The sequence below is a fragment of the Thalassophryne amazonica genome, chromosome 3, assembly GCF_902500255.1.
Source record: "Thalassophryne amazonica chromosome 3, fThaAma1.1, whole genome shotgun sequence".
In the NCBI taxonomy this organism is placed as follows: Eukaryota; Metazoa; Chordata; class Actinopteri; order Batrachoidiformes; family Batrachoididae; genus Thalassophryne; species Thalassophryne amazonica.
In genome coordinates, this window is record NC_047105.1 from 7113572 (window position 1) to 7135525 (window position 21954).

Genomic DNA, 21954 nt, shown 5'->3' on the forward strand with positions numbered 1-21954 from the left:
ATTGTCTTGCTGAAATAAGCAGAGACGTCCCTGAAAAAGACGTTGCTTGGATGGCAGCATGTGTTGCTCCAAAGCCTGGATGGACCTTTCAGCATTGATGGTGCCATCACAGATGTGTAAGCTGTCCATGCCATGGGCACTAACACACCCCCATACCATCACAGATGCTGACTTTTGAACTTTGCACTGTTAACAATCTGGATGGTCTTTTTCCTCTTTTGTCTGGAGGACACGACGTCCATGATTTCCAAAAACAATTTGAAATGTGGACTCATCAGACCACAGCACACTTTTCCACTTGTGTCTGTCCATTTCAAATGAGCTTGGGCTCAGAGAAGGCGGCGGGGTTTCTGGATGTTGTTGATGTTTGGCTTTCACTTTGCATGGTAGAGTTTTAACTTGTAGATGTAGCTACGAACTGTTAACTGACAATGGTTTTCTGAAATGTTCCTGAGCCCATGTGGTAAGATCCTTTACACGATGTTGGTTTTTTTAATGCGCTGCATTAAAAACTGAGAGATCGAAGGTCACGGGCATTTAACATTGGTTTTCGGCCTTGCTGCTTACATGTAGAACGTTCTCCAGATTCTCTGAATCTTCTGATTATATTATGGACTGTAGATGATGGAATCCCTAAATTTCTTACAATTCAGTGGTGCAAAAGACTGTTCTTAAACTGTTGGACTATTTTTTCATGCAGTTGTTCACAAAGTGGTGATCCTTGCCCCATCTTTGCTTGTGAATGGCTGAGCCTTTTGGGGATGTTCCTTTTATACCAAATCATGACACTCACCTGTTTCCAAACAGGTGTTCTTTGAGCATTCATCAACTTTTCCAGTCTTTTGTTGTCCCATCCCAACTTTTTTGAAACGTGTTGCAGGCATCCATTTCAAAATGAGCAAATATTTGCACAAACACAATAACGTTTATCAGTTTGAACATTAAATATCTTGTCTTTGTGGTGTATTCAACTGAATATAGGTTGAAGGGGATTTGCAAATCATTGTATTCTGTTTTTATTTACACTTTACACAATGTCCCAACTTCATTGGAATTGGGGTTGTATTTGCTCTGTAATTGCTCCCACTTGGTCATGTCTTGAGCTCTTTTAAAGTTGTCTCTTACCACTGTTATGCAGTTGACATCCAGCTATATATTTAATTTACTCCTCAAACGGTTTAGGGTACCTGCTCTTCAGAGCTGTGTTGAGGTTATTGGAGGCTGGATGGTGGCTAACTACCTGTCCCATAACACAGTAAAAACCGAGGTCCTTCTTTGTGGCCCTGATGAGTTTGTTGCCAATGTGGTTGGGAACCTTGGCTCTCTGGCCCCTTTTGCTTGCCCAGCAGTCACAAACGTGGATGTTATGTTCAATCATTCCCTCAGTTTTGACGCATATGTTACCCGCCTGACACAATTTTGTTTTTTTGTTTCATTTGCATACTATTGCTCGTCTAGCATTGTGTCTAGGGCTGAGTTGGAGATGATTATTCATGCATTTGTCTCATCACGTCTGGACTACTGTAACTCACTGTTTTTTAGCCTTAGCAAGTCCTCTCTGGACTACTTACAAATGGTCCAGAACTTGGCTGTAAGGCTTCTTATGGGGTCATCAAAGAGGTCACATGTAACACAGATTCTTTCCACTTTGCACTGGCTCCCCATCAATTTCGGACTCCAATTTAAAATTCTGGTGCTGACTTTTAGAGCTCTGTACGGTCAAATGCCACCTTATAACACCAAACTATTACACCTGTATGTGACAAGCAGGCCTCTGAGGTTTTCGGACCTGGGGCTGTTGGTTGTGACTAGGACAAGACTGAAGACCAGGGGAGACTGTGCATTCAAGATGGTGTCACCTAAAATGTGGGATGCACTGCCTTTGGGCCTCCGCTCTGTGGACTCTGTTGAAACTCTGCTGTTTCTGCTGTTTGTAATTTCTTTGTTCTTATGTGAAGCACTTTGTGATTTTTATCTGGAAAGGTGCTATATAAACAAACTTTACTTAACTGTACTTACTTACTTATTGTGACCTTGAATGTGACATCTGAAAATCAGCCACAGTCATAAGTTAAACGGTCAATAGAAAGGCGAAATGTAATGTCATGTTGTGTTCGTCCAAATAGCCATCCCCTACATATAAGCACATGACTGACATTTTGACCTTGGCATGTGACACTAACTTTTAACCTTATTTAATCTCAAAATCAAATCATTTTATCCTTGGTTAACCCTCTTCAAGTTATTTTGTTTAATATCCCCTCATGCCGTACAGAGCATGGGTGTAAAAATGTGATTTTGAGCACTTCAGCTGGTAATGTCAACAGAACCAAAGTGATTTGAATGAGTTTGAAATAAATGTGTCCCATGACTCTGTGGAATGCAGAACTGTGTCTCTACATAAGTCCAAGTTCCAAATATCATGTAACCCCACAAGTTCAAGGGGAATTTGCCAATATTATAGTCCAATTTTATAGTTTTACATCCATTTTGTCTGTCAGCGCCGGTGTGCTCGTGGGACACTGGGTGGGCTCTGTGGACTTACAGAACAAGCATCGCCGAGTGATGTTAATCAACGTGACACGGAATGGTTTTATCCTAAATGCATAAATCATGGGATTGATGGCGGAATTCACATGGGACATGAAGATTCCTGCGTAAATGGCCAGCTTGGGCATGTGACAGTCCGAGCAGAAGAAGTTGATGCAGTTCATGACATGCAGCGGCAGCCAACACACGGTGAAGAAGAAGACCACCAAGGCCAGTGATTTGGCCAGCTTCAGCTCCTTCTGATAGTACCTCTCCCCATCACACGTGGCCTCAGCACGCCGGTTCAGCTGTCGCCGGATCACCCTGAAGATCTCCGCATAAAGAGTGATCATAATAGCCAACGGCGTGACCACCCAGCCGAAGAAGTTGAAGTACACCATGTAGTCCATGCTCATGACCGAGGTGAATTTACAGACAATGTCGTCGGACTTGCTCAGGTTTCTGTGGGCTTCACTGTTGTTCCAGCCGATCATAGGAACCAATCCTGTGAGGAAGGACAGGATCCAGCACAGGCAGACCGCTACCCAGGCCCTCCTTTGGGTCACTATGGTGCTGTACCTGAGGAGGAAGATTGGAAAAGTACATCACTCTGTCAAATTAATAAACAAGTATAGTATTTCTTTCTTTCTTTCTTTCTTTCTTTCTTTCTTTCTTTCTTTCTTTCTTTCTTTCTTTCTTTCTTCTTTCTTTCTTTCTTTCTTTCTTTCTTTCTTTCTTTCTTTCTTTCTTTCTTTCTTTCTTTCTTTCACCTCTTGGGGAGGTGATGGTCTTGTCTTGGTTCCCCCTAAGCCCTTGTTTTTATCTGATTTTAACCTTGTTCTCATGTGTGAGTTTTTCCCCCAGATGGCGCCCTCAGTTCTGTTCCTCACCTGGTGGCACCTCACTGCTCATCTTGGCTGCACACCTGCTGTTAATGAGCGGCTGATGAGCGGCAGAATATATAAACTCAGACGTTCAGATTAGTGGTTGCCAGATTCTTTCTGACTCTTCCTAGAGCCAGATACTTTCATGATCCAGGATCAGAGGACCGAGCCTGACTCCTCTCTGTGACTCCTTGACCTCGACCGCATCTTCCTGCTGCTCCCAAACGCTTAAGACGTCGGAGCTTCCCGCAGCTAAACTCAAGGTAACCTGGCCAGCTCTCTAATTCCCGTGTTAAAGTGAACTGTCTTTCCTAGTGTTCCAGACACTATCCTGTGTGGCTCCTATGCTGCCCTGGTTCCTGGCTACATGCACAGCAACATCACTTTGGAACTCTCCGGCTCTCCCCTCAGCGCAGCATTATTATTTGTCCTAAGTCAATAAATATTTTTTCTTTACCACCAACTCTGTTTCTTGCTCCCAGCGTTTGGGTCCATAGCCTGTACCGGTCCGGTCCCATCCGGACCTCTAAGCATAACAGGTCTAGTGGTTAAGCATTGGGCTCAAACCCCAGCCTGACTGGAAAGTCACTAAGAGCCTTTGGGCAAGGTCCTTAATCCCTGAGTGATATCGGTGCGAATGTGAGGCATTATTGTAAAGCACTTTGAGCATCTGATGCAGATGGAAAAATGCAGATGGATTTGCTGTTATATGTTATTGTGATTTTACAGGCTGCTCAAACTTAATTGCCCTTTGTGGGATTATTAAAGCTGTTTGATTGATTGAAACATTTTCCTTAAGTGCACATTTTTGACACCAGGTTCTTTCTTCTAAACAAAAAGAAGCACCAAAACCCTGTAACAAATTGTTGCTTATGTCACTTATTTTGGACGACAGCAGCAGTTTAATTTGCTTAAAAGCTTTTAATGGCTGGCCCATTGATTTTATTTAAACCAGGCAAAGATGCAGTATGTCAGACGTGAAGCGTCTCCTCTTGACTGGGTGGTGGCCAAGCAGTTAGTGCACTTGTTTCCAGTGCGGAAGGTTCCCGGATCAAGGCCATCCCTCTCTGTTCTCCATGTAATGTGGAGTTACATCTGGAACGGCATCTGGCGTAAAGCATGTGCCAAATCAGCAGCTGCACCTCGCATCTGCCATGGAGACCGAAATGGAAGAATAAAGGAGACTCCTAAGTGACTCACTAATGTCAGCACTATGTAACAAACATTTATAAATGGCTTTTTAAACCGCACTACTACAGATATGTACTTATATTTTAATATTTCAATTATTTTTTGTTCATATTACATTTTTTACTTTATTTATATTATTTCCTCATTATTCAAAGATACTTGTGAAAAGAAGAACAATCAAAAGCACTTTGAATCTATTTCAAACATAAGAAAACCAGAGTAAAAATTGTATTTCAATTAAAGCGCACAGTTAGTCAAGCTTGACAAATGTTGTTCATCTTTAGGCTGCTCCCGTTTTTGTTCAGGGTCGCCACAGAGGATCCAGCACAGATCCGCTTTGGGATTTGGCACAATTTTAGCCTTTCCTGGTGAAAATTCAGTTTTACCAGGCGAAACACTCCACAGCCCCAGATCTCCCATCCCAGGACTCATCAGGACCTACTCTGCTCAAATTCTGAGATCTGACAGGATCAGATGAAGGACTGAGCCTGATTCCTCGCTGTGGCTCCTTGACCTTAACCGCATCTTCCTGCTGCTCCCAAGCACTTAAGACGTCTGAGCTTCCCAGAGCTAAACTCAAGGTAACCTGGCCAGCTCTCAAATTACCATATTAGAGCAAACTGTCTTTCGTGGTGTTCCAGACACTATCCTGCGTGGCTCCTACGCTGCCCTGGCTCCTGGCTATCTGCACAGCAACATCACTTTGGAACTCTCCAGCTCTCCTCTCAGAGCGCGCAGCTCTGCTTCATGCCAGTTAAGCTCCTTCATGTCTCAGTGGGATTCCGCTCTCACTCATTCCTGCCTGTGACTGTGCAAAAAAAAGCAGAGTGGTCAGCGGAGAAAAACAGGAGCTGTCCCACAAGTCTCTAATTTAAAAACTAGAAGGCACTGAGAGCGCACGAGTCCACCAAGGCCACATATTCCTGATGGACAAAATAAGCTCTTTCACTTGCATTTAGCATCAACCATCAAGCCTCATTTCCTCAGAATTTATCTACATGCTCATAAAATTTCAACAAGGTCCAATCATAAATTTTGGATTTCAGTATTGCTATATCTAATATTCTTCTGGATCCCAAATCCAGAATATGCTCTGAATTAACTAAAAAAAAAACCCCAAAAAAGTCAAAATTTAGGCAAACTTTTATATGTTGTCCTCTCAGTATTAATACGAGTATATAAAAATTTAGATTTTGAGAGTTTTACATTTTTCAGTTTTAATATATGAAAGATTGCCAGAAGGATGTACAGAAGGACAACATTTCAAATTAATATGAATATATTGATAATCAGGTCCCATCTTATCTTAGGGACCTCATAGTACCATATCACCCCAATAGAGCGCTTCGCTCTCAGACTGCAGGCTTACTTGTAGTTCCTAGGGTTTGTAAGAGTAGAATGGGAGGCAGAGCCTTCAGCTTTCAGGCTCCTCTCCTGTGGAACCAGCTCCCAATTCAGATCAGGGAGACAGACACCCTCTCTACTTTTAAGATTAGGCTTAAAACTTTCCTTTTTGCTAAAGCTTATAGTTAGGGCTGGATCAGGTGACCCTGAGCCACCCCTTAGTTATGCTGCTATAGACTTAGACTGCTGGGGGGTTCCCATGATGCACTGAGTGTTTCTTTCTCTTTTTGCTCTGTATGCACCACTCTGCATTTAATCATTAGTGATTGATATCTGCTCCCCTCCACAGCATGTCTTTTTCCTGGTTCTCTCCCTCAGCCCCAACCAGTCCCAGCAGAAGACTGCCCCTCCCTGAGCCTGGTTCTGCTGGAGGTTTCTTCCTGTTAAAAGGGAGTTTTTCCTTCCCACTGTAGCCAAGTGCTTGCTCACAGGGGGTCGTTTTGACCGTTGGGGTTTTTCTGTAATTATTGTATGGCTTTGCCTTACAATATAAAGTGCCTTGGGGCAACTGTTCGTTGTGATTTGGCGCTATATAAATGAGATTGATTTGATTTGATTTGATAGCAAAATATTGCACGCTCTGTAAGTCTTGTGTTGTGCATTTTGCTTTGTTTTATTTGTAGATGGCCACCCCATTGAGTCTGGTCTGCTTGATGTTTCTTCCTGTAAAATCAATAAACACAGAGGGAGTTTTTCCATTTCACTGTCGCCAATATCAAATCAAATCAAAATCAAATCAATTTTATTTATATAGCGCCAAATCACAACAAACAGTTGCCCCAAGGCGCTTTATATTGTAAGGCAAAGCCATATAATAATTACGGAAAAACCCCAACGGTCAAAACGACCCCCTGTGAGCAAGCACTTGGCTACAGTGGGAAGGAAAAACTCCCTTTTAACAGGAAGAAACCTCCAGCAGAACCAGGCTCAGGGAGGGGCAGTCTTCTGCTGGGACTGGTTGGGGCTGAGGGAGAGAACCAGGAAAAAGACATGCCGTGGAGGGGAGCAGAGATCGATCACTAATGATTAAATACAGAGTGGTGCATACAGAGCAAAAAGAGAAAGAAACACTCAGTGCATCATGGGAACCCCCCAGCAGTCTAAGTCTATAGCAGCATAACTAAGGGATGGTTCAGGGTCACCTGATCCAGCCCTAACTATAAGCTTTAGCAAAAAGGAAAGTTTTAAGCCTAATCTTAAAAGTAGAGAGGGTGTCTGTCTCCCTGATCCGAATTGGGAGCTGGTTCCACAGGAGAGGAGCCTGAAAGCTGAAGGCTCTGCCTCTCATTCTACTCTTACAAACCCTAGGAACTACAAGTAAGCCTGCAGTCTGAGAGCGAAGCGCTCTATTGGGGTGATATGGTACTATGAGGTCCCTAAGATAAGATGGGACCTGATTATTCAAAACCTTATAAGTAAGAAGAAGAATTTTAAATTCTATTCTAGAATTAACAGGAAGCCAGTGACGAGAGGCCAATATGGGTGAGATACGCTCTCTCCTTCTAGTCCCCGTCAGTACTCTAGCTGCAGCATTTTGAATTAACTGAAGGCTTTTCAGGGAACTTTTAGGACAACCTGATAATAATGAATTACAATAGTCCAGCCTAGAGGAAATAAATGCATGAATTAGTTTTTCAGCATAACTCTGAGACAAAACCTTTCTAATTTTAGAGATATTGCGTAAATGCAAAAAAGCAGTCTTACATATTTGTTTAATATGCGCTTTGAATGACATATCCTGATCAAAAATGACTCCAAGATTTCTCACAGTATTACTAGAGGTCAGGGTAATGCCATCCAGAGTAAGGATGGTAATAGACATGTTGATGGTTTGGATGAAGTAACTAATGAAAATAACTCAGACAGAACAATCTGAGAGAAAGAGTCTAACCAAATACCAGCATCACTGAAAGCAGCCAAAGATAACGATACGTCTTTGGGATGGTTATGAGTAATTCTTTCTCTAATAGTTAAAATTTTATTAGCAAAGAAAGTCATGAAGTCATTACTAGTTAAAGTTAAAGGAATACTCGGCTCAATAGAGCTCTGACTCTTTGTCAGCCTGGCTACAGTGCTGAAAAGAAACCTGGGGTTCTTATTTTCTTCAATTAGTGATGAGTAGTAAGATGTCCTAGCTTTACGGAGGGCGTTTTTATAGAGCAACAGACTCTTTTTCCAGGCTAAGTGAAGATCTTCTAAATTAGTGAGACGCCATTTCCTCTCCAACTTACGGGTTATCTGCTTTAAGCTGCAAGTTTGTGAGTTATACCACGGAGTCAGGCACTTCTGATTTAAAGCTCTCTTTTTCAGAGGAGCTGCAGCATCCAAAGTTGTCTTCAATGAGGATGTAAAACTATTGATGAGATACTCTATCTCACTTACAGAGTTTAGGTAGCTACTCTGCACTGTGTTGGTATATGGCATTAGGGAACATAAAGAAGGAAACATATCCTTAAACCTAGTTACAGCGCTTTCTGAAAGACTTCTAGTGTAATGAAACTTATTCCCCACTGCTGGGTAGTCCATCAGAGTAAATGTAAATGTTATTAAGAAATGATCAGACAGAAGGGAGTTTTCAGGGAATACTGTTAAGTCTTCAATTTCCATACCATAAGTCAGAACAAGATCTAAGATATGATTAAAGTGGTGGGTGGACTCATTTACATTTTGAGCAAAGCCAATTGAGTCTAATAATAGATTAAATGCAGTGTTGAGGCTGTCATTCTCAGCATCTGTGTGGATGTTAAAATCGCCCACTATAATTATCTTATCTGAGCTAAGCACTAAGTCAGACAAAAGTTCTGAAAATTCACAGAGAAACTCACAGTAACGACCAGGTGGACGATAGATAACAAATAAAACTGGTTTTTGGGACTTCCAGTTTGGATGGACAAGACTAAGAGTCAAGCTTTCAAATGAATTAAAGCTCTGTCTGGGTTTTTGATTAATTAATAAGCTGGAATGGAAGATTGCTGCTAATCCTCCGCCTCGGCCCGTGCTACGAGCATTCTGACAGTTAGTGTGACTCGGGGGTGTTGACTCATTTAAACTAACATAATCATCCTGCTGTAACCAGGTTTCTGTAAGGCAGAATAAATCAATATGTTGATCAATTATTATATCATTTACTAACAGGGACTTAGAAGAGAGAGACCTAATGTTTAATAGACCACATTTAACTGTTTTAGTCTGTGGTGCAGTTGAAGGTGCTATATTATTTTTTTCTTTTTGAATTTTTATGCTTAAATAGATTTTTGCTGGTTATTGGTGGTCTGGGAGCAGGCACCGTCTCTACGGGGATGGGGTAATGAGGGGATGGCAGGGGGAGAGAAGCTGCAGAGAGGTGTGTAAGACTACAACTCTGCTTCCTGGTCCCAACCCTGGATAGTCACGGTTTGGAGGATTTAAGAAAACTGGCCAGATTTCTAGAAATGAGAGCTGCTCCATCCAAAGTGGGATGGATGCCGTCTCTCCTAACCAGACCAGGTTTTCCCCAGAAGCTTTGCCAATTATCTATGAAGCCCACCTCATTTTTTGGACACCACTCAGACAGCCAGCAATTCAAGGAGAACATGTGGCTAAACATGTCCATCCAAATTGGAAGTCCCAAAAACCAGTTTTATTTGTTATTATCTATCGTCCACCTGGTCGTTACTGTGAGTTTCTCTGTGAATTTTCAGACCTTTTGTCTGACTTAGTGCTTAGCTCAGATAAGATAATTATAGTGGGCGATTTTAACATCCACACAGATGCTGAGAATGACAGCCTCAACACTGCATTTAATCTATTATTAGACTCTATCGGCTTTGCTCAAAAAGTAAATGAGTCCACCCACCACTTTAATCATATTTTAGATCTTGTTCTGACTTATGGTATGGAAATAGAAGACTTAACAGTATTCCCTGAAAACTCCCTTTTGTCTGATCATTTTTTAATAACATTTACATTACCCTGATGGACTACCCTGCAGTGGGGAATAAGTTTCATTACACTAGAAGTCTTTCAGAAAGCGCTGTAACTAGGTTTAAGGATATGATTCCTTCTTTATGTTCTCTAATGCCATATACCAACACAGAGCAGAGTAGCTACCTAAACTCTGTAAGGGAGTTAGAGTATCTTGTCAATAGTTTTACATCCTCATTGAAGACAACTTTGGATGCTGTAGCTCCTCTGAAAAAGAGAGCTTTAAATCAGAAGTGTCTGACTCCGTGGTATAACTCACAAACTCGTAGCTTAAAGCTGATAACCCGTAAGTTGGAGAGGAAATGGCGTCTCACTAATTTAGAAGATCTTCACTTAGCCTGGAAAAAGAGTCTGTTGCTCTATAAAAAAGCCCTCCGTAAAGCTAGGACATCTTTCTACTCATCACTAATTGAAGAAAATAAGAACAACCCCAGGTTTCTTTTCAGCACTGTAGCCAGGCTGACAAAGAGTCAGAGCTCTATTGAGCTGAGTATTCCATTAACTTTAACTAGTAATGACTTCATGACTTTCTTTGCTAACAAAATTTTGACTATTAGAGAAAAAATTACTCATAACCATCCCAAAGATGTATCGTTATCTTTGGCTGCTTTCAGTGATGCCGGTATTTGGTTAGACTCTTTCTCTCCGATTGTTCTGTCTGAGTTATTTTCATTAGTTACTTCATCCAAACCATCAATATGCTTATTAGACCCCATTCCTGCCAGGCTGCTCAAGGAAGTCCTACCATTATTTAATGCTTCAATCTTAAATATGATCAATCTATCTTTGTTAGTTGGTTATGTACCACAGGCCTTTAAGGTGGCAGTAATTAAACCATTACTTAAAAAGCCATCACTTGACCCAGCTATCTTAGCTAATTATAGGCCAATCTCCAACCTTCCTTTTCTCTCAAAGATTCTTGAGAGGGTAGTTGTAAAACAGCTAACTGATCACCTGCAGAGGAATGGTCTATTTGAAGAGTTTCAGTCAGGTTTTAGAATTCATCATAGTACAGAAACAGCATTAGTGAAGGTTACAAATGATCTTCTTATGGCTTCGGACAGTGGACTTATCTCTGTGCTTGTTCTGTTGGACCTCAGTGCTGCTTTTGATACTGTTGACCATAAAATTTTATTACAGAGATTAGAGCATGTCATAGGTATTAAAGGCATTGCGCTGCGGTGGTTTGAATCATATTTGTCTAATAGATTACAGTTTGTTCATGTAAATGGGGAATCTTCTTCACAGACTAAAGTTAATTATGGAGTTCCACAAGGTTCTGTGCTAGGACCAATTTTATTCACTTTATACATGCTTCCCTTGGGCAGTATTATTAGACGGTATTGCTTAAATTTTCATTGTTACGCAGATGATACCCAGCTTTATCTATCCATGAAGCCAGAGGATACGCACCAATTAGCTAAACTGCAGGATTGTCTTACAGACATAAAGACATGGATGACCTCTAATTTCCTGCTTTTAAACTCAGATAAACTGAAGTTATTGTACTTGGCCCCACAAATCTTAGAAGCATGGTGTCTAACCAGATCGTTACTCTGGATGGCATTTCCCTGATCTCTAGTAATACTGTGAGAAATCTTGGAGTTATTTTTGATCAGGATATGTCATTCAAAGCGCATATTAAACAAATATGTAGGACTGCCTTTTTGCATTTACGCAATATCTCTAAAATCAGAAAGGTCTTGTCTCAGAGTGATGCTGAAAAACTAATTCATGCATTTATTTCCTCTAGGCTGGACTATTGTAATTCATTATTATCAGGTTGTCCTAAAAGTTCCCTAAAAAGCCTTCAGTTGGTTCAGAATGCTGCAGCTAGAGTACTGACGGGGACTAGCAGGAGAGAGCATATCTCACCCGTGTTGGCCTCCCTTCATTGGCTTCCTGTTAATGCTAGAATAGAATTTAAAATTCTTCTTCTTACTATAAGGTTTTGAATAATCAGGTCCCATCTTATCTTAGGGACCTCGTAGTACCATATTACCCCATTAGAGCGCTTCGCTCTCAGACTGCGGGCTTACTTGTAGTTCCTAGGGTTTGTAAGAGTAGAATGGGAGGCAGAGCCTTCAGCTTTCAGGCTCCTCTCCTGTGGAACCAGCTCCCAATTCAGATCAGGGAGACAGATACCCTCTCTACTTTTAAGATTAGGCTTAAAACTTTCCTTTTCGCTAAGGCTTATAGTTAGGGCTGGATCGGGTGACCCTGGACCATCCCTTGGTTATGTTGCTTTAGACGTAGACTGTGTTTCATAATTATTGTATGGCCTTGCCTTGCAATGTGGAGCGCCTTGGGGCAACTGTTTGTTGTGATTTGGCGCTATACAAGAAAAAAGTTGATTGATTGATTGATTGATGTCACTCCCGGTCCGATTGGGGAGGGGCCCAGAGAAAACTACAGAGTCCGACATTGTTTTTGCAAAGTTACACACCGATTCAATGTTAATTTTAGTGACCTCCGATTGGCGTAACCGGGTGTCATTACTGCCGATGTGAATTACAATCTTACCAAATTTACGCTTAGCCTTAGCCAGCAGTTTCAAATTTCCTTCAATGTCGCCTGCTCTGGCCCCCGGAAGACAATTGACTATGGTTGCTGGTGTTGCTAACTTCACATTTCTCAAAACAGAGTCGCCAATAACCAGAGTTTGTTCCTCGGCGGGTGTGTCGCCGAGTGGGGAAAAACGGTTAGAAATGTGAACGGGTTGGCGGTGTACACGGGGCTTCTGTTTAGGGCTACGCTTCCTCCTCACAGTCACCCAGTCGGCCTGCTTTCCCGGCTGCTCGGGATCTGCCAGAGGGAAACTAACGGCGGCCAATATCCATCCATCCATTCATCCATCCATTTTCTGGGCCTGCTTATTCAAGTTAAGGGTCACCGGGGTGCTGGAGCCTAACCCAGCAGTTACTCGACGAGTCGCTGGCTCCACTCAAACACACAGTACCGTAAGCTGCGAGGGGTCCTCATGCACCCCACTCCCCCTCCCAACAGCTCCACTTCTTTGATATTTTCTGATAACCCAGAACATGTTGACGAGAAAAAATAATGGATAGTGGAATAAATTTTGGGGTTAGTGGAAACAAAATATATTATTTACCATAGAACAGGGGTGGACAACGAGGGCTGAGACACTGCATGTTTTCCTTGCAACCAATCACCTCAGCAGGTGGGTTGCTGAAGAGCTTCTCCCTTGAACATAAACACCTGGTTGTCAATGAAATCACCTGCTGAAACACGTGAACATTAATGAAATCACCTGCTGAGGTGATTGGTAGCAAGGAAAACCTGCAGTGCTTCGGCCCTTCATGGCACATGATTGCCCACCCCTGCCATAGAATAACAAATGAACACTCAAAATTTTGGTATTGATACTCTTTTTACAATATGCAAATGAACACAAAAAGGTCATGGAATTTGACGTATGCATAAAATCTGATGAATGAACTTTGAAATTTCCCTTTCACTAAGAAAGGCAAATCTCTTCCTGGTCACATGCTGGTTTCAAAATATCCACTGTGTGCCACTATCAGGGCCACTATCAGGGCCAGTATCAGGGCCAGTATAGGGGTCATTCTCAGTGTTATCACTGCAGGATCAAGATTTATAGTCACTTCAGGGACACAATGTTGCAGCATAAGAAGAAGCCAACTGAATTCCAAGAAAAACTTTGAGATGGGCTCCTTGCCTCCATGTTAAAGTTGCTTGCAGGAACATATCTCTGACTGAACAACCCAGTCTCATGGCAGTTCTTGGGACTGGGTTATGAAAAGCACTTTAATCTATGGGTTTGTGATGGGGTACGAATTAATTTCATGACAGGGAGCACAAAATGTAGGGTGAAAGGGGAGTCTGGGGGGGCTCATGGGTAACGTTTGGAGAGGGGACACACTTACGCTATGGTTTGGTTAGAGTTGGGAGAATGGGGAAGATTATAAATATCAAAATTTTAAGAACTGTGTCACCAAAGCGGGCACTTTTGGTGACACAGTTTTTCATGAAAAGTGTGTACTTTTCGTGACAGGGCACAAAAAAAAAAAAAAAAATCCATGAGACTGGGCAAGACTGACCCAGCTGTTGAACAAAAGTTAAAGTTGCTCCAATTTTGGCAAAAAGTGGTGCAGATTATTGGTTGAAGTAATAGGATTAATACATGGAATAGTTTTGACTGTGTTGGATGTTTAGTCTTCAAGGTAAAGGTCAAACAAGGTCAACGTCCATTGGATTCTACGATATCTGTCATATGTTACCCCCCTGATGTGATAACTAAACATGACACTTGGTGCAAGCCATTCCTTTTTTAAACCCTATTAACTCCACCAATAATTTGCATCACATTTTACAATAATTGGAGCAACTTTAAATTTTGACTCCTGGACAAATTGAAATTGACCTTTGTCACCATTCTTGCTGTTTTTACCCCATAACTCCAGAACGTTCAGTCACAGATAGTCCAAACTATACCAGACAAATAATGTGGTATAGCTTTCAATATGACTGGAACATTTTTTTAAATTTTGACCCCTGTGTAATTCTTCAGTTGACCCCTACCTGGCTGCCTGTTGAAAATTCAAGTTACCTGTTGGTTTTTTCAAAAGAGTAATATTTAAGAAGTAATTGTGCCAACTTTGGTGCTTGTATCACCATGTGAAGGATTGCTCTGTAAATATTCTCTTATTTGCTGCACTAAATACATGGATATACATCAGATTGTAAGCACACCTGAAATTCCATGACCTTTTGACCTATAGTGACCTACTTTTGGTTTTATGTGCATATTTCATACAGCTTCTTAAAAAGGAGTATCAATGCCAACATTTTGAGAGGTCATTTGTTATTATGTTCTGAATAGTTGGCTGAGATGAGTTTCCTCCGCAGGGTGGCTGGGCGCTCCCTTAGAGATAGGGTGAGAAGCTCAGTCACTCAAGAGGAGCTCGGAGTCGAACCGCTGCTCCTCCACGTTGAAAGAAGCCAGCTGAGGTGGCTCAGGCATCTTTTCCGGACGCCCCCTGGATGCCTCGCTGGAGAGGTGTTCCGGGTATGTCCCATCGGGAGGAGGCCCCGGGGAAGACCCAGGACATGCTGGAGGGACTACATCTCTTGGCTGGCTTGGGAATGCCTTGGGGTTCCCCCGGAGGAGCTGGGGGAGGTGTGTGTGGATCGGGAGGTCTGGGCGGCTTTGCTTGAGCTGCTGCCCCCGCGACCTGACTCTGGATAAAGTAGAAGAAAATGGATGGATGGATGGATGGATGGATGGATGGATGGATGGATGGATAGGTGTGTAAATATTGGCAATTTTGTTTCCCAAACCTAAAATTTATTCCACCAGTTAAGGTGGAGGTAAAAAATGGGTAGTAGGGTGCCACTCAAAAGTAAAGTTTCTAATTTCTAGTTGTTAGATGTTGCTGAATGAAGCGAATGATATCACCCTTAACTGGATTGAGCTGACGCTATGAACGCTACATCTAGTCCACTTTCATAGCCAGACTGAGCCCCGATTATATTACGTGATATAGGAAACACGTCAGTTCATTGAGCTACCAGTAAAGATCCATACATCTGAGTGAAACTTCTAGCACTTAATATGCTTCATAAAAGGCACCCTAACGGTAGAGTATGCACCCCAAGAACAAGTTTATTCTGTGTTAGCATGTTCTTTTCTTGTCAACAGGCTATCAGAAAATACCAACAAAGTAGAGCTTTGGGGGTGGGGAGGGTGGCGGACTGATGGGTATGCATGAGGATACATCCCAGTCCATGGGCTATATAACTGTCAGCTCTGGGATAGACTGGTGGCCTTTGCAGAATGTGCCCTGCCTCTCGTCCAATGACCGCTGGGATGGGCTCCAACTGCCCTGTGACGCTCAACTGGAACAGGCGGGTTTAGAAAATGGATGGATGGATTATTCACAATACCACCAGTGGTGTACACTCTTGAGATCACCTTGGTCTTTATGCAAGTTGTCTTAAAAACACCTCCAGTCCTGTTTTGATCAAACTTGGTAGGTACAATGAAGGTACGGATGGTAGGAAATGGTTTGGTTTTGGTTAGAATGAAGGAATGAATGACGTCCTGTGCATCAACAGCATTTCCTGTATATTTGTTTTGTGAATTGTTCTGTAATTTGTGTCTGTATCATGGCCCAAGCAGAGGGTCACCCCTTTGAGCTGGTCTGCTTGAGGTTTCTTCCTCAGAGGGAGTTTTTCCTTACCACTGCTGCTCTGAGGGTTAGTAAGGTTAGACCTTACTTGTGTGAAGCGCCTTGAGGCAACTCTGTTGTGATTTGGTGCTATATAAATGAAAATAAATTGAAAATTGAAATTGAAGGAAGTCAAGGTCAATTTTCAATTTTCTGGCTTCGTGCTTTTATCTAGGAAAATGGCTAACTTAGTGGAAATGAGTTCCGAAATATTATCACAAGTGAATGTTCTCTAAATGCCTGATACTTTGAAATGCATCTGTGGTGTCATTATGCTACCGAGTGCTTTTGATCTTGTTGATATTGTGTGATTGTGCAATTTCTGGTTGGACAAAACCTGAGCAGTGTCTTTTAGGAAATTTGACTTTGACATTACAGCTTTAAGCCTCAAGCGACTCAGCTATTTTAGCAACTAAAATGACAGAGTGGGGTCATTTACAACCTCTTATATTTTATACTTTTTAAAAATGACTTTATTTGTGCTTATCATACACATACTGCTTCCTTTATCTATGACAGATATTCTAAAATGGTACAATCAGTGGTTATTTTATGTTTAATGTTAAAGAAAACCTACATATTTTTCCAGGGTCAAAAACGATCCCACATAACTGTCCATTGTCCTTGCCACACCAACTTAAAAATATAATGATTAAGAAAATTAATTAAAACAAAATAATAAGGAATTGTAGGGCAAGTACATTGATTAATTCATGACTGGACATATTTTTCAGATTAAAAACACCACTAAGGCACATATAAATATTTGGCTCTTGGTTCCTTCAAAGTTAAATGAACGTACCATGTTAATGGTGTGAGGAAATGCTCCAAACATCTGACAGATCGTACCGCTCAGAGAGGTACAGGATGTGTAAGAGTGTTGGTTAAATTGCTTTGACATCAGCCTAAGGAATAAACAGCACTGACATCACTGATACTGTCTGAAATTATAATGCGTGTGTATTTTAAACCCTGCGATTTACTCAAAGAGGCGATCACAATCAGGCTGAGATGATGCTGACATCCATTTTATGTTATGAATATTTTATTCTTCTTTCTGTGAAGAGATTGTCAATTGCTTATTATTTTCCAGACTTACCCGACCCTCGGCAAATACAGATACAGAATCTTTACTGTCATTGTAACAGGTATAGCAAAAGGTAAGGTGCAAGCCTTTCAATGCAAATATAAACCTGAGTAAACCACGTGCAGACTTGAAAGGTCTGGGGAAGAAAAGTTATTGTCTCTTACTAATTCTAGTCTGTTGTATAAACTGTAAAATTTGTTGTTTGATCCACATTTGTGATTGACCTTTGTGTTTTCTCTGTCCACCAGGTCGTTATTGTAAATAAGAATTTTTTTCTAAATAACGTACCTGGTTAAATAAAGGTTAAATCAAAAAAAAAAAAAAAAAAAAGAAAGAAACATAAAATTTAACAATGAAAAAGGTATGTCCAGAGAGCAAAAGAAACAATTACTGTATATGTACTCAGCAGTAAAAAAGAGATTACATATAAAAAAAGCGAAAACTATGTACAAAACTGTGGATATTGTGAATAAACAAATATTACACTCATTTCAAGTGAAGCATGTGACCTGGATCTTTGGTTCCAGTGGCTCTCTCTATATATATTAACGGATTATTAACGGAGCGCGAGGTCTGTACAGGACCGAGGTGTTCACAGCACAAACCGAGCGCAGCAAGGTCCATACAAAAAAGACCGAGGTCTGATATTTTCTCATACAGACCAAGGTGAGGTTAATAAATTGTTTATTATATGGTGAATCGTGATTTTAGCTTTCTGGTTTGTTCGGAGATGTGTTTTCATCTTCTTGCATGTCCACCTGGAGTTCATTTGCTGTTAATTCCTCCAGTTCAAAGAGAGAAAATGTCAAAGTCACAAATCTGATACGCGATCTGGACCAGTTGTTATGGTAACGGGCTGAGATGGAAAAATATCAGACTGAAAATCAGCCAATCAGAGTGCACATACTATGATAGCATATTATATATTTATATACCATGGTCAGCGAGAATTCCATGTCTAACTCGTGTGCATTATTTTCGTGTATACGCACACGTACTTCGGTGAGTTAAGTCACTGTAATATCACTCTGCTATGGTCGTCACCATAGCAATGCGGAAATCAGTTGGTGCAGATCAACTGTATTTTGACAGGTGAATGACAGAAACGTGATAAAACATGGATTTCCAAGTGAATTTTAATATTTTTGGCCAAAATGAAACATTTGAGGAATGGGAAAATGAGGAGAGGAAACGAGAAGAACAGCAAAAGCAACGGCATAAAGATCTGACATCGAACTGGACAAGATTGAAGACGGGAAAGAAGAAGAGAACACAAAAAAAAGTTAACATAAATAAATATTTGTGTGTTAACTCACTGTGTGGGACCATGGTATAAACGGATTAAACAATTTGAAGCTGTGCATTATACGGTTTGAATGCACTTTGCGTCGTGCATTCAAACCATATAATGCACGGCTTCTCGTTGTTTACAGTAGTGTTCAGAATAATAGTAGTGCTGTGTGACTAAAAAGATTAATCCAGGTTTTGAGTATATTTCTTATTGTTACATGGGAAACAAGGTACCAGTAGATTCAGTAGATTCTCACAAATCCAACAAGACCAAGCATTCATGATATGTACACTCTTAAGGCTATGAAATTGGGCTATTAGTAAAAAAAAGTAGAAAAGGGGGTGTTCACAATAATAGTAGTATCTGCTGTTGACGCTACAAACTCAAAACTATTATGTTCAAACTGCTTTTTTTTATCAATCCTGTGAATCACTAAACTAGTATTTAGTTGTATAACCACAGTTTTTCATGATTTCTTCACATCTGTGAGGCATTCATTTTATTGGTTTGGAACCAAGCTTTTGCTGGTTTACTAGTGTGCTTGGGGTCATTGTCTTGTTGAAACATCCATTTCAAGGGCATGTCCTCTTCAGCATAAGGCAACATGACCTCTTCACGTATTGTGACATATCCAAACTGATCCATGATACCTGGTATGCGATATATAGGCCCAACACCATAGTAGGAGAAACATGCCCATATCATGATGCTTGCACCACCATGCTTCACTGTCTTCACTGAATTGTGGCTTGAATTCAGAGTTTGGGGGTTGTCTCACAAACTGTCTGCGGCCCTTGGACCCAAAAAGAACAATTTTACTCTCATCTGTCCACAAAATATTCCTCCATTTCTCTTTAGGCCAGTTCATGTGTTCTTTGGCAAATTGTAACCTCTTCTGCACATGTCTTTTATTTAACAGAGGGACTTTGTGGGGGATTCTTGCAAATAAATTAGCTTCACACAGGCGTCTTCTAACTGTCACAGCACTTACAGGTAACTCTAGACTGTCTTTGATCATCCTGGAGCTGATCAGTGGGTGAGCCTTTCCCATTCTGGTTATTCTTCTGTCCATTTTGATGGTTGTTTTCCATTTTCTTCCACACGTCTCTGGTTTTTTTTGTCCATTTTAAAGCATTGGAGATCATTGAAGATAAACAGCCTATAATTTTTTGCACCTGCGTATAAGTTTTCCCCTCTCCAATCAACTTTTTAATCAAACTACGCTGTTCTTCTGAACAATGTCTTGGACGTCCCATTTTCCTCAGGCTTTCAAAGAGAAAAGCATGTTCAACAGGTGCTGGCTTCATCCTTAAATAGGGGACACCTGATTCACACCTGTTTGTCCACAAAACTGACGAACTCACTGACTGAATGCAACACTACTATTATTGTGAACACCCCCTTTTCTACTTTTTTTTTTACTAATAGCCCAATTTCATAGCCTTAAGAGTGTGCATATCATGAATGCTTGGTCTTGTTGGATTTGTGAGAATCTACTGAATCTACTGGTACCTTGTTTCCCATGTAACAATAAGAAATATACTCAAAACCTGGATTCATCTTTTTAGTCGCATAGCACTACTATTATTCTGAACACTACTGTATATATATATATAATACTTGTGTCCTGCTACAGTGTATCTTATCTTAACAGTGGATCACTCACCTGGTGGGAATCTTCACTCGCAGGTATCGGTCCACGGCGATAGCCAGCAGTGAAAGGATGGAGGACTGAGTGATGATGAGGAGGAGGCAGGAAAGGAAGAGGCAGGTGTAGAACTGAGTGTTAAGTCCCAGACTGATGATAATAGCCAGAGGAATGACCAGAGCCCCCACAGCGATGTCAGCCACCGCCAGAGACACAATGAAGCAGAAGGTGGTGTTCCGGAGGGCTCGGTTTACACACACCACCAGCACCACTAGCACGTTTCCCAGCACAGACGCCAAGGCAATCGCTGCCTCAATGGAGATGTACATCATATCTACATTCTCCCGAGGCTTCATTCCAGGAGACAAGGACATTTTCATCATCTCAAAATCTCTTACCTTTTCTCAGATTGTCAAAAATTTGTATTGGAAGCTTCTGGATTCATGTTTAGATGATGGTGGCTCCACCACAGAACTATCTTCCATTCTTTGTACCTGACCAAAAAAGAAAAAAAGTGCACTTTTGTCACGTTTACACAGTGCAAAGTCTGAGCGATGAGTCCCCAGCGTGTCTTTCAAGCTCTGGCCGAGACAGCCTCGCAAGCATCCCCACTCCTTCTTCCACATCCTCTCTCACACTGACTCACTCACTCTGTGAAAAAGAAGTCGTAAAATTGAGGGGAGGGACTTTGGTCTCTGCACAGCATCCTGCAGCAGTGAGTTTTTGCTCATTATGTAAGAACTTGAGCTCCACAGTGCTGGACTTACAGTAATGTGGATGTTTGTTTTTGTGATCATCTCTTAACCCCTTAACGCCTGAATTTATATAGATGTATATAAAAAAATCTTTTGTGTGTGTTTTTGCCTTTAAGTAGATGGTAAATAACATTGAGATTATTCATTTCACTTTTGCACAAAAAAATAAATAGTAATTTTGGTATTTTGGTAATAATTTATGTTATAATATTATAATAATAATAATGGTATGTTGCATATTTGAGTCAAATATTGTAGCATATATGCGACAATAGGCGTTAAGAGGTTAAAGATATTTTGGGAGGGAAGGTCAGGTTCAGACACCACGAGGCCACCTTGGTTATTGTATGACAACCCCACAGGCAGACAACCAGCGTATTGCCACTGCTCAGAAGCAACCACATGTGTCCTGCAGTGTTTCCCAAAACTGATCTTAGAGATCCAACACACTGCACAATTTCCATTTTCCTGGACTAATCACAGTAGATCAGCCACACACTTGACGGAGCAAATACTTGTATGCAGCATTTTGGGTCCCCAGGACCACGATTGGAAATCACTGGTCTCCTGTAACCAGGTGAAATATGGGCATCCACTTGGCCTTCTCCAGTCACTGGGGTCCTCAGTACTGAGGCACTTGTATGTTGGCTCATGCACAGGGAAATATGTCACATGGCCAAAATATCACAGCTGACGTTCCTTTAATGAGCAAGTAATCCTGCTCATCTGAGTCTTCTGAAGTAACTGCTAGTTTGACTCAAAGTCATTCCAGCAGTACTTAAAGATCCCCCAAAGACATCCAGTTGTCACCTTCAATTACTGGCTCAGGTCCAAGTTTCACAACTGCACAGAAAGACAGGAAGCACCAGCACCCTAAAGACTTGGACCTTCATTCACCCACAAAGACATCAGCATCGCCAAAAAACCCTGTCCAGCAACATCATGGACAACATAAATTCTTGACAGGCATCTATTAGTCTCAAAGGCCAA

The 21954-nt window shown here is 41.3% G+C and overlaps 1 protein-coding gene across 1 annotated transcript; it reads right to left on the reverse strand.

Moving 5' to 3' along the window:
* Positions 1 to 1025: 1025 nt before the first annotated feature.
* Positions 1026 to 20969, reverse strand: LOC117505892 (adenosine receptor A1). Its single transcript, XM_034165430.1, has 2 exons — positions 20228 to 20969; positions 1026 to 3108 (listed from the first exon to the last, which is right to left on the reverse strand). Exons 1-2 carry the CDS (start codon positions 20590 to 20592, stop codon positions 2472 to 2474), a joined length of 1002 nt encoding a protein of 333 aa, XP_034021321.1. The 5' UTR covers positions 20593 to 20969; the 3' UTR covers positions 1026 to 2471.
* Positions 20970 to 21954: the final 985 nt, after the last annotated feature.